We start from the raw sequence: 12616 nt of genomic DNA on the forward strand, positions 1-12616 counted from the left end.
TCATCTCATTATTCATTATCAAATACTAAAATCCAAACTCTACTAATTTTTCTTAAAATATTAATATAGAATAAATGCATAGATTTATTCATTAAGTTAACCAAAATACAACCCTCCCAACTACCCTCTACACTTCATTGTATACATATACCGTAACACAATACACCACATATCACATGATTACCATCAAAACCAAAAAACATGTATATCAATCAAATTAAACAAAAACACAAAACCAAAAACTCCAAAAAAAAAAATGGCCACACATTAAAAATGAAGGTATGTATCATCCGACAAGTAGGGCTGCCTTCTGTTGTCCGTGATATCAGCTTTAAAAGCGTTATATATATCAACGATGTAATCCTAGACACTGGTCACATCCAAACTGCGGCAAATGCTTGTCAGAATCCAACCAGCTCAGTGTTCACTCACACTGAACTCCATAAATCAGAACACTCTTCCAACAGATGTTGTAGCTGTAAAGAACTAAGAAGCTCTGTCCCTCTTATATTTTGTAAATCCACGTGCAGTCTGCGTCCGCACTCATCGGATCCCAGACAATCTCAAGACGTCCACTCGCAATAAACTCTGTTGAAGGGATGATCTTCCGAAAATATATAAGACCGTAGTGGTATTAACAAACCATTCGAGCGGAACCTGCTCGAAGTCTGGTGATGTCACAGGCCCACCTGCAAGGGGCGAGACAGGTTTGGGTTCTCTTTGGCTAGAGCAGGCGCTGTGGGGGATGTAGCCAGAGGAGGGAGAGGCATTGCTGTTGCTTCAACAGATGTACGTCCACAAGTCCAGGGGGGCCATACCTGAGTGGTCTGGACAACAGTCAAGGCACAAGGAAACCACAGCAAGAGTATCAAGAGAATTATCGACCACAAACCAGATCGCAATTCCCAGATTAAATGAGACGGTCCCCTGATGCAGGCAGCTAAATGCTGCCAAAATGCAGCGTTGAGTATGGTTTGTTAATACCACTATGGTCATATATCTTCGGAAGATCATCCCTTCAACATAGTTTATTGTGAGTGGACGTCTTGAGATTGTCTGGGCTCCAATGAGTGCTACCGCGGACTGCACGTGGATTTACAAAATATAAGAAGACAGAGCTTATTAGTTGTTTACAGCAACAACATCTGTTCCCTGTACGTACCAGGATCAGTCCAGACTCCTGGGTTTTGCCCCCCCTCTAGCAGATGGAGACAGAAGTTTATAAACAAAAACTCAGCCTATATCTAGGCTGGTGCCACCTACAGTCTTGCAGTATTCTTCTGTCTCCTAGCAGGTGGAGAGGGTGCAAAACCTACAGTCTGTTTAGGGCCTAAGTTTTAGGTGTTTAAAAAAAAAAAAGAGAGAGAGAGAAATTTTGACCTAGCAGGTAGGTGTTGTGTTTGCTGAAGGGGAAGGACCGCAGAGGCTTGCCTGCTGGTCCCAGTCCCCGCCTCCCAGGGGAAGGTAGGGTCCTGAAGGGACTGTTCCCCCTGGTAGAGGCTGCCGAGGAGTGGGGGAGCCCCATGTACCGGCACTGACAGGCCTGGGGGTGATACCGGGGGTCCCGGCTCACTCCCCCCCAGCCGGCTCTGGATCCGAGGTAAAGTTTAAAAAAAAAAAAAAAGTGTAGCTGTTTTTTGGCTTTGTGTGTGTGTGCTGTTCAGGTTGCCTTACTTCCTCGCGGTGACTGGGGCTCGGCGATCCGGGGAGTTTTTCGGGGATATTTTATTTTATCTTCGGGCTCTCTTCCCGCTCCGCGGCGTCTTCATGCCCAGGCAGGCTGCTTGCAGGGCCTGCGGGTCCGCGGCAGCGCGGCTGTCGCGAGACAGCCTGTGTTCCGGATGCATGGGCGGCGGAGAGGGGGGATCGGCGTCGGCTTCAGGGACCCGGAGGGGTAGACAGTCGCGCGCTGGGTCGTCCTCCGCGGTTTCTGCTTTTTCTGAGCGGTCGTCTTCAGAACCGCCGGGGGCGGCCGCCATTTTGACCGTGTTTTCGGCGGGAACGGTGGCCATTTTCTCAGCGCGGACAGCCGAGATAAGCGCGGGCCTGTGAGACAACAGGGACTTTGTGGACCCGCCACGTTTGTCCCCCCAGCAGGGGTCTGCGGGGGGGGGGACAGGCCGGCAGGGCCTAGGGCACCTAGTGAGGATTCCCCCGGGGAAGGGGGTGACGAGGAGGGGTCATCGGACTCCTCCTTTAACTCACAGTTTATATTGCTTATGCATAAGGCTTTTAAAGCTCGGCACCTAGCCAGGAAAAGGATGCAGGGGACCCCTGAGACTGGGGCTCCGGCAGCGAAAGTACCGAAGCCCGGTCCGGGGATGGGGGGCCGGCTCGAGCCAGACCCCTTCGATCCTGGGGGGCGGAGGTTTGTCAGGACTCCTCGTCGGAGGAGCTAGAAGAGCCGGCGGAGGATCCGGAGTTTCCATCCCAGCCCCCGAGGGGGGTTGAGGGGGATGGAGAGCCGGGGACTAAAGGTTCCGGGGCACCCCATGGAGCAGAGGGGGATGATCCGAAGGTAGTCAGGTTATTCCATAAGGATGAGTTAGGACCCCTCATTCCGGAGATCCTGGGGGAGCTGGGAATTCCACTTTCCCAGGTTGAGTCTCGTCTTGGACAGACGGATCCGGTCGTCCTGGGGCTCCGGAGGCCGTCTTCGGCTTTCCCGTTGCACTTTTCGGCCTCGGATTTACTTTTTAAGGAGTGGGATACTCCGGATTTGGGCCTAAAAGTAGCAAAAGCCATGGATAAGTTATATCCACTGCCGGAGGACGTGCTGGAGCTTTTGCGCCTACCAAGGATTGATTCAGCGGTAACGAAAAAGACCACCATCCCGGTGACGGGAGGTACGGCGCTTAAGGATATACAGGATAGGAAGTTGGAAGTTCAGCTAAAGCGTATCTTTGAAGTTTCGGCGTTGGGAATCCGTGCTGCGATCTGTAGTAATTTTTCGTTGAGAGCAGGTCTTCGCTGGGCGCAGCAGCTTTTGGCCAATGAGTCCCTGTCCTCGGACGAGGTGAGGCAGGCAAGTCGGTTAGAAGCGGTCATCGCCTATAGTGCGGATGCGTTTTATGATCTCCTGCGCACCTCCGCAAGGACTATGGTCTCCGGTGGCGGCGCGGCGATTGCTATGGCTCCGCCATTGGGCGGCGGATGGCACCTCCAAGGCTAGGTTGGGCTCCCTTCCCTTTAAGGGGAAGTTGCTGTTTGGCAAGGAGTTGGAGGACCTAATTGAATCCTTGGGGGAGAATAAGGTACACCATCTCCCGGAGGATAGACACCGTTACCGGGGGGCCCCAGCCTCTCGTCCTCGTTTTCGTGGTGGTCGTAGACCACGGTCGACTCGAGGATCGACCTCTTCGTTCCGTCACGGAGCTACCCGCCAGCAATCGTATTCTCAGTCCTTTCGTGGGCGCCGTTTCGGCCGTCCAGGAGCCGGTCAGACTGCGCAGGGTGGTAAGCCAGCACAATGATGTGAGGCCAGTCCATTTCCCCGTTCCCAAGGTTGGCGGCAGGTTAAGCCGGTTTTACGAGGAATGGACCAGAATCACGTCGGATCAGTGGGTACTAGAGGTGATAAGACAAAGCTACGCGTTAGATTTTTCGCGCCCCCGCCTCAGTGCTTCCTGGTGTCCCCTTGCTGTTTTTCAGAAAAACGTCGAGCGGTGCGGGCGACTCTGGCTCGGCTGCGCGATCTCGGGGCCATAGTGCCAGTCCCCCCCCGGCGAGCTCCGGCAGGGCCGTTATTCCATTTATTTTGTAGTACCCAAGAAGGAGGGAATGTTTCGTCCCATTCTCGATCTGAAGAGTGTCAACAAGTGTCTAAGGGTACCGCGTTTTCGGATGGAAACCTTACGGTCCATAATCGCGTCGGTGAGAAAGGGGGAGTTTCTGGCCTCTCTGGATCTCACGGAGGCGTACCTTCACATTGGCATTCGGCAGGAGCACCAACGGTTTCTCCGGTTTGCGGTAATGAGGCAACATTACCAGTTTCAGGCGTTGCCCTTTGGCCTGGCAACGGCTCCGCGCACGTTCACCAAGATTATGGTGGTGGTGGCGGCAGCGAGACTCCGCGAAGAGGGGCTGTTGGTGCATCCATACTTGGACGATTGGCTGATTCGGGCCAAGTCGAGAGATCTTTGTCATCTGGCGGTCCAGCGAGTTCTACACCTCTTACGCTCGCTGGGTTGGGTGGTCAATGTAGCCAAGAGCCATCTGGTGCCGTCTCAATCCCTGGAATATTTGGGAGCTTTGTTCGACACGTGTCAAGGCACGGTGTCACTCATGCAGGATCGAATAATAAAGCTGCAAGCTCAGATCCAAAGGTTGTTACGCAAGCCAGTACCAGTAGTATGGGATTATTTACAGGTATTGGGCTCTATGAACTCCACGCTAGAGTTAGTTCCATGGGCGTTCGCTCATATGCGTCCCTTGCAGACAGCGTTGCTCTCCCGCTGGCGCCCCGTCTCGGAGGAATATTTCCTCAGCTTGCCATTGACCCAGGACACCAGAGACAGCTTGCCGTGGTGGCTCTGCCAGGCCAACTTGAGTCGAGGGGTTTCGTTGGAAACTCCATCGTGGACGGTGGTTACCACGGACGCCAGCCTGCTCGGTTGGGGAGCGGTCTGTCTCGGGCAGGCAGTTCAGGGAACATGGTCGGCTCGGGAGGCGTCGTGGTCCATCAATCGGTTGGATACTCGAGCGGTGCGGCTAGCTCTGTTGAGGTTCCTCTCGCTCATCCGTGGTCAGTCAGGATTCTGTCGGACAATGCGACCACGGTAGCCTACATCAATTGGCAGGGGGGAACCAAGAGTCAGCCGGTGGCGGCCGAAGCTCGGTCGTTGATGATATGGGCGGAGGCCCACCTGAGCAGTATTGCGGCTTCCCACATAGCCGGTGGCCGCTCATAGGAAGGGTGCTGCGTCGAATAGAGAAGCACCCGGCGGATGTGATCATTGTCGCTCCAGAATGGCCAAGGAGGCCGTGGTTCGCGGATCTGCTGAATCTAGCGGTCGAGGAGCCACTTCGTTTCCCGTTTATTCCGGACCTCCTGCATCAGGGGCCCGTTTGTTTCGACCTGGTACATCGCTTTTGTCTAGCGGCATGGCTTTTGAGAGGCAGCGGTTGAGATCTAAGGGGTACGCTGAAACGGTGGTATCTACACTTTTGCGTTCCCGAAAGAAGTCTACGTCCATGTCTTATGTGCGTGTGTGGCGACTTTTTGAGTCTTGGTGTTTGGAGCGCAGCGTAGCGCCTACCCGAGCGGTGATCCCGGACATACTGCTGTTTCTCCAGGACGGGTTATCCAAGGGGCTTTCCTGTAGTTCCTTGAGGGTGCAAGTAGCGGCGTTAGGTTCCTTCCGAGGACTAGTGCATGGAGTTTCGGTGGCGGCGCATCTGGATGTGGTGCGTTTCCTTCGGGGGGCAAAGCATTTGCGCCCTCCGTTTAGACAGCCGTGTCCGTCTTGGAATTTGAATGTTGTCCTTAAAGCGTTGTGTACGGCACCTTTTGAGCCTCTTCGCAGTGTCACGCTTAAGGATTTAACTCTAAAGGTGGTATTCTTGGTGGCCATGGTCTTGGCCCGGCGGATTTCTGAGCTTCAGGCTCTGTCGTGTCAGGAGCCTTTTTTGTGGATTTCAGATTCGGGAATCTCATTGCGGACGGGTACCGTCTTTTTTACCCAAGGTGGTCTCATCGTTTCACGTGAATCAGACGGTAGAGTTGCCATCTTTTGGGTAGGTGCCGTCTTCGGACCCTATGGCTAAGGATCTTCGTAAGTTAGATGTGCGGCACGTGCCGCTACATTATTTGGAAGTCACTAATGCCTTCAGGGAGTCCGACCATCTATTCGTACTCTATGGTGGTTCAAGGCGGGGTAAGGCGGCCTCCAAGACTACGATTGCTCGGTGGTTGAAAGAAACCATTCGGTCGGCATACCTTTTGCAGGGGAGGTCGTTGCCTTTGGGGCTGAGAGCCCACTCTACTCGTGCCCAGGCTGCTTCCTGGGCGGAATGCCACCATATCCCTACAGAGGAGATCTGTAGGGCGGCCACCTGGAAATCGGTCCACACTTTTGCCTGGCACTATCGTTTGGATGTGAAAGCGCCAGGGTCGTCGGGATTTGGAGAAGGGGTGCTTAGAGCAGGCCTCTCCGTCTCCCACCCTAAGTAAGGTAAGCTCTGGTACATCCCAGGAGTCTGGACTGATCCTGGTACGTACAGGGAAAAGAAAATTAGGTTCTTACCTTTTGCTAATTTTCGTTCCTGTAGTACCGAGGATCAGTCCAGAGTCCCGCCCAGTGTTGGGAATTTCTGCCGGGAGAGGATGTGTGGTCTGTGTGTGTGTTAACTAAGTCAGGAAGTTTTTTCGTGTTGGTTACCTCGAGTTCGGTACCCAGTTGGGTGGAGTTGTGCTTAGTTTTGCATAGTTTTTGAGGTAAATTTCAACGTTCTAAGGATTATATGTTGCGGTTGGTCCTGCTGCTTTGACATTAAGTAATACTGCCAGACTGTAGGTGGCACCAGCCTATATATAGGCAGAGTTTTTGTTTATAAACTTCTGTCTCCATCTGCTAGAGGGGTGGCAAAACCCAGGAGTCTGGACTGATCCTCGGTACTACAGGAACGAAAATTAGCAAAAGGTAAGAACCTAATTTTCTTTTGGAAGAGTATTCTGATTCATGGAGTTCAGTGCGAATAGACACTGTGAGCTGGTTGGATTCTGATAAGCATTTGCCGCGGTTGCCACAGTCTGGATGTGACCAGCGTCTAGGATTACATTGTTGATATATATATATATATATATATGTCGCTTTTTAAACTGATATCACGGGCAATAGAAGGCAGCCCTACTTGTCGGATGATACATACCTTCATTTTTAATGTGTGCAATTTTTTTGGTGTTTGGTTTTGTGTTTTTTTTTAATTTTGATTGATATAAATGTTTTTTTATTTTGGTGGTATACATGTGGTATGTGGTGTATTATGTTATATCTTTGTGTGTGTTGTGGTATATGTGTACATTGATGTGTAGACGGTAGTTGGGAGGGTTGTATTTTGGTTAACTTAATGCATAGATCAATGCATTTATACTATATTAATATTTTAAGAAAAATTTGTAGAGTTTGGATGTTAGTATTTGATAATGAATAATGAGATGAATAAATAAATGGAGTTAAGATTTAACTTGTGAGTTATTGTGGGAGACTTGTGTTTTTTTCGATTTGTCTTTTTGGATTTGTATGGACAGACAGTCCTGAGTGGTGTTGTCTTTGTTTGGGTATTTTTTCAATTGGGTAGTAGGTCATTATGTAGGTTTTCAACATCTTTTGAAGTTCTTTCTTTTTTGCACATCAGCTTTCTGCCTAGCCTAGTACATTAAGAGCATTGGGCAATCTTATATTTTGTCTAAATTCAGTTGTTTGATTTTGCTTCAGTCACTTTTTGTCCAATGTCCCAAAAGAAGAAGGAGATCAGTGGCTTCTGAAATTTCCCTGGTACAACCAGTGGATGTCCATTATAGACATGCATGAGGTATGTGTGTGTATGCCTGGGGGAGATAAGCATGCAATCTCTGATTGAAGCACTTGTAAACAGATGATTCTCAGAGGATGTCGGACCCATTTGAAGCTTATGGAAACCTTTTCAAGTTTAACTCAAACACTTCAGAGGTACCAGCATTGAAAGACACTGATGGTGCATCAACATTGGGGAGGCTTCAAGCTTTGCTGGTGGAGTACCAATAAAGGCTAGAAAGACAGCTCCCCCCTCCACCCAATGAAAGCAAAGATTTCTGCTTCATCAGTACTGGCACTGGGGGATTAACATTGATGCATCGAGCGAAGGCAAGGAATCATCATCATCTTTCCCCATTGATGCAGAATATCAAGCTGGCTGCAGTTGTATGTCCTTCCAGATATCCCTACAGAGAGGGTGATTTACATTTTAGATAGTCTAGGTGATCATAAGTCTTCAGGGGGCAAGGATGCAGCCACTGATACACTTCAGATGTCCCAGGAAGATGTCACCACTCCTGCTTCCCATGCACTTTTGGCATTGGTAGTTTTTGAGGAGTTGGAGAGAAGATGCCAGGAAGCAATGAAATGCAGTTTTATTGACATCAATGCATCTGTATCTTCAGTGGTGATATAGACTTAGCTTCACCTGATCCTGGAAACTGTTGGAGCCCGGAAGGTATCACATTGATGCAGAAACCTAGGGGGGCATTGGCACCGGTTTCCATCACTCTGTTGTCGATCTCCAGTGCATCAAGGAGGAAGCTACACCAATATGCGGAGTGGCATCTGGGACTAGTCCTCAGTGTATCCTCAATCAAGCCTTGGCCCTAGTCAGATGCTGACTTGGACATCTCCCTCACAGTATTCTGAATTGGAGTCTGAGTGTTCCTGGGGTAATGATTATAGATCTGAGGAATACTTTAATCATGCAAAGTAAATAAGTCACCTCTCAGACTCCTCTACTCCACAGAAAAGGAGATAATCTCCATTTCCTGAATTTAAGGAAATGGTGAATACCAGTCCATTTCAGTTGGAAAAGGAGGTTGAATCCAGGGCACAAATGTTTAACATCCTCCAGTTTCATAATCGCTACTAAAGATATTGTGGCAGTGCCTATCCATGGTATACTTAGAGGTTCAAATGAGAATGTGAGACATTTCCTTCTCTACTTTCAATTGATAGGAAGGCAGACACTGTGTATCATGTTTGAAGGCTCCTAGATATAAAAAATAACTACTTCGTTACTAGCCTATTGTAGAATCCACATTCAAAAAAGCCAAGAGGTCGAGGAGTCATTCCTTGGTGCCTTTCGGGCATGACTCCCATACTCTTGACATGGTTAGGAAGAAGATTTACTATGCTCTCTTCCTTTACAGCATCTTACCATCTCTTCATGGGTCAGTATATGTGGGACATTCTGCAAAAGGTGAATGCCCTGTCAAGTTCTCTCCCTCAAGAGAAACGTGACAAGTTGGTATTGCTAGAGGACAAGGAGCAGGAGTATGAAAAACATTTGATTAGGTCGACCTATGATGTTTCCAAGACTGCATCGGGAGTCTCTGCCATTGGGATTGGAGTTTACAGATTCCCATGGCTACAAGTCTCAGATCTTTCTTCAGATGCACAAGGAAGGCTTGCTGACGTGCCCTGCAAGGGAGAAAATCACATTAGGGATAAGGTCAAGAAAGTGGTGGATCAAATTAAAGACCACTGCCCCATGTTTCCGACCATCTCTGTAGCCACTTCAGATTTGCCCTCCACGTCAACAGGGAGGTTTGTGAGAGGGATGCAGAGAAAACACTTCTACTCTCTGAAGAGGTGTTTTCCTCTGCCCCCTCATTCCCATAAACAATAGAAACCTTGCTTTCATGCCAGAAAGCAGAGGACTCCTAAGTCACAAACAGCTCCCCAGTCAAAACCTGGGATGGGATTTTGACTAGATCCAGGAAAATATAGTCCATGTTCTTATGTCAGTTTCAGAAAACCTGTTTGTAGGGAGAGGGTTAAGGGTTTACCTAAACTGTTGGCCCACAATAACCTCAGGTAGCTGGAGTCTTAGTATAATTCAGAATGATACAACTTTGCTTATTGGAAACACCTCCAGATTTCCCATTGAGAGGATCTTGGTCTACCTTTAACCATCAGAAACTGGTAGTCCATTAACTCTCCTCCCTCATAGAGGCCAAAACCATTGAGCCTGATCCACCATAGTAAAGAGGACTGGGATTTATATTCAAAGTATTTCCTGATCACAAAAAAGATAGGACTCATCCCATTTTAGATCTAAGGGTCTTGAACAATACCTCTTGAAGGTATTGGCATCTTAATTCCTTTTCTACAAGGAGATTGGATACGTTCCATGCTTTTAAAAAATGTTTTTACCCACATAGGAATATTTCCAGGACACAGGAAATATCTCAGAATCACAGTAGAGAAATGCCACCTCCTATATTCTGTGCTATTCTTCATCCTAGTATCGGCATTACAAATATTCACAAAATGTCTAGCTGTGGTAGTTGCACAACTTCACATACTGGGTGTGCATGTATTTTCCTTTTTGAATGATTGGTTGATCAAGAGCACATGCCTCAAGGAAGTATCATAAAATCAATTAGCAAAACCAATTGAAGTTGCTAGGACTCATCATAAATTGCCCCAAATCCCACCTGAATCCCTCATCTCAATTGGAATTCAAAGGAGCTCTGCAAGACATGACTCTGGCACAGGAAAGGATTACCAACTTGGCATCCATAATGGAAAACATGAAAAGACTCAGCAGACATCAGCATGGGACATGTTGAGGATGTTGGGTCTAATTGCATCAATAGTTTGTCATTTCCTTAACATGTCTCCATACAGGAAACTCCGTCAAATCACCTTGAGGGACTGGCCACAGCTATCTGGCCCGGTCTTCCTTAAGGATTAGCCCCTTAAGGGATTCTGGGTGAGATGAGGCTCCCCTCACCCTATGATAAGGAGTCAGGGCCCCAAAGGGTTGGAGAAACCCTGGGGAGCAGGCAGGAACTGAGTATATGCAAAGACTTTCTATGTTTAATGTTTGAGTGATACCAGAACTGCGAGGTGAGCTTCATTATTTTCTGTTTTGCTTTTCACTGTAAATAAAATTGCATATAAAGAAACAGCCAGAGTCTGCCTTCTTTGCCCCCTCAGGCTGTTTCCCAAGCCCATCCACACTGACTCAAGTCTTACAGCCCCACAGTGGCCCTGAATTGGGGAGTAGCAAATCTTGTATTCCACTAGTGGGGAACACCCATGATGAATCTGTTTTTGTTCCTTCTGAAAAGGAAGGTTCCTCAGCTCTATTCAAGGAGAGAGTCACATTGTAAACCTAGTCTCTGTCTTCTCCCTAAACTGGGGAAAGGGTTTTCTGTATGCATATCCTCCAGCTGATCTGGTGACTTTGCTAAAACTCAAAAGGTACCTGAGAACTGTGATCCTACTAGGTCATATGTTGTTTTTTTTCTGTTATGTTTCTATGAGTCATTCTGAGAAATGGCTAAGGTCCACATTCTGATAGGTTCCCAACATAGGAGATATGATCCTGTTCCTCCCTGCTTATTTACATAGAACATAACCACTTGGCTATCCATTTAAATAAGGATAATTTGGGCAAGACAGATCTGGTTCCTGCTCCTCCAGGAGTTGTCCATGAGAGAGCCTATTTGGGTGGGGAGTTATCCAAATCTCATCATGTATAAGAGGGAATAATGCTTCATTCCAACATCAGGTCCCTAACCCTCACATCCTTGATGTTGAAGGTGGTGTTAGGTTCCCTGGATCCATTAGAGGATGTCTTTCATATTCTTCTGGCTTCTGATAAGATTTCCACCAGAAGGTTATATGATTTTTAGTGGAAGAGGTTTGCCTTATAGTCTGAATGAAATACCACACTGGATGGGACCTCACGTGGACACATTATCACAGGAATTGCACAAGCACAATAGAATCTGCCAGAGAGCTTTAGAACTGCAGATTATCAGCGCTGACTTAGGCTTTATCAGATAATCTATCCTTCTGTCCTTGAACACCTGTTACAACTCATCTATATCTGCAAGTAAATATTTGTAAATGTTGCACCTTTCTCAGAAACATTTGATCCTCATTTTATGGACCCTGACTTGGCTTGTGGGACCCATACTGGAAGTTGTGGTCATGTGATGCATGCAGCTTGTTGGCAAAAGTAAGTAGGCATAATTCATAATTGTGATATTTTAGTGACTTCTGAGGCTTATTGACTGCCTGTATTCTGGTCCATTCAGAGAGAAAGAGATTGGTTATATTGCCTGTCATGTTCGACATAATCAGAGATAAGCTGAAACTGCACATACAACATCCAGAAAATTAGAGGCATTATGCTAGAACCACTGAGAGAATTTGAAAAATGACAAACAAAAATTGTCATTGGCATAACAAAATAGTCCTTTAAAAATGGCATAATTCATAGATGCCACAGCTTTGTTTTTAAATTTTGAGGTGAACATTATGGATGGACTGGTGGTTCATAAAAAAGTTTTTGTATATCCAAATTTATTCCTCTTCCTTTATTCTGTAATCTGCTCGCATTCTGCTTTTCTGGTTAACCTGCTCTTGAATGTTGCAGATACTTTGAAGCAATGAATATAAATTCTCGCCATCGCCTTCATGTGGAGCTGATTTTTGATTTAGAGAATGGAGAATATCTCTGCCCACTCTGCAAATCTCTGTGCAACACTGTGATTCCCATCATTCCACTTCAGGCACAGCAGATAAACAGGTATATATCTTAATTTCTAGTAATATGGTCTGAGTCACTGAGTTAGTGTTTTTTTCTTGGACATAGATGATGGTTGAGTTTTTCCAGCTGGCTTATATATATTCAGTCAGATTGGGACATCCCTTCTAACTTGTTTCAGTTGGGTACTGCAGTCTATGTAATTGTCCAGTTCTGAGGGGGAGCAGAGAAATAGTGGGAAAACTCAGCCCTACTGCAAAAAGCTACTTTGTTGTTTGTTTGACCCAGTAGTTCCTACTTTTTCCTCTAATTAAATCTTAACCAGGGCTGGAATCTGGCACCATGAACTTCAATTCTCAAACACCTG

At 47.3% G+C, this 12616-nt stretch overlaps 1 protein-coding gene across 1 annotated transcript in view; it reads left to right on the forward strand.

Annotated features, from left to right (window-relative positions):
- The window catches only part of UBR1 (ubiquitin protein ligase E3 component n-recognin 1), a 596438-nt gene that overhangs the window by 375289 nt on the left and 208533 nt on the right, over positions 1-12616 (forward strand). The window contains 2 exon segments of the mRNA XM_029598685.1: positions 11625-11718; positions 12139-12291. Coding sequence (XP_029454545.1) covers positions 11625-11718; positions 12139-12291 — 247 coding nt within the window.

Source organism: Rhinatrema bivittatum, chromosome 4, assembly GCF_901001135.1.
Source record: "Rhinatrema bivittatum chromosome 4, aRhiBiv1.1, whole genome shotgun sequence".
Classification (NCBI taxonomy): Eukaryota; Metazoa; Chordata; class Amphibia; order Gymnophiona; family Rhinatrematidae; genus Rhinatrema; species Rhinatrema bivittatum.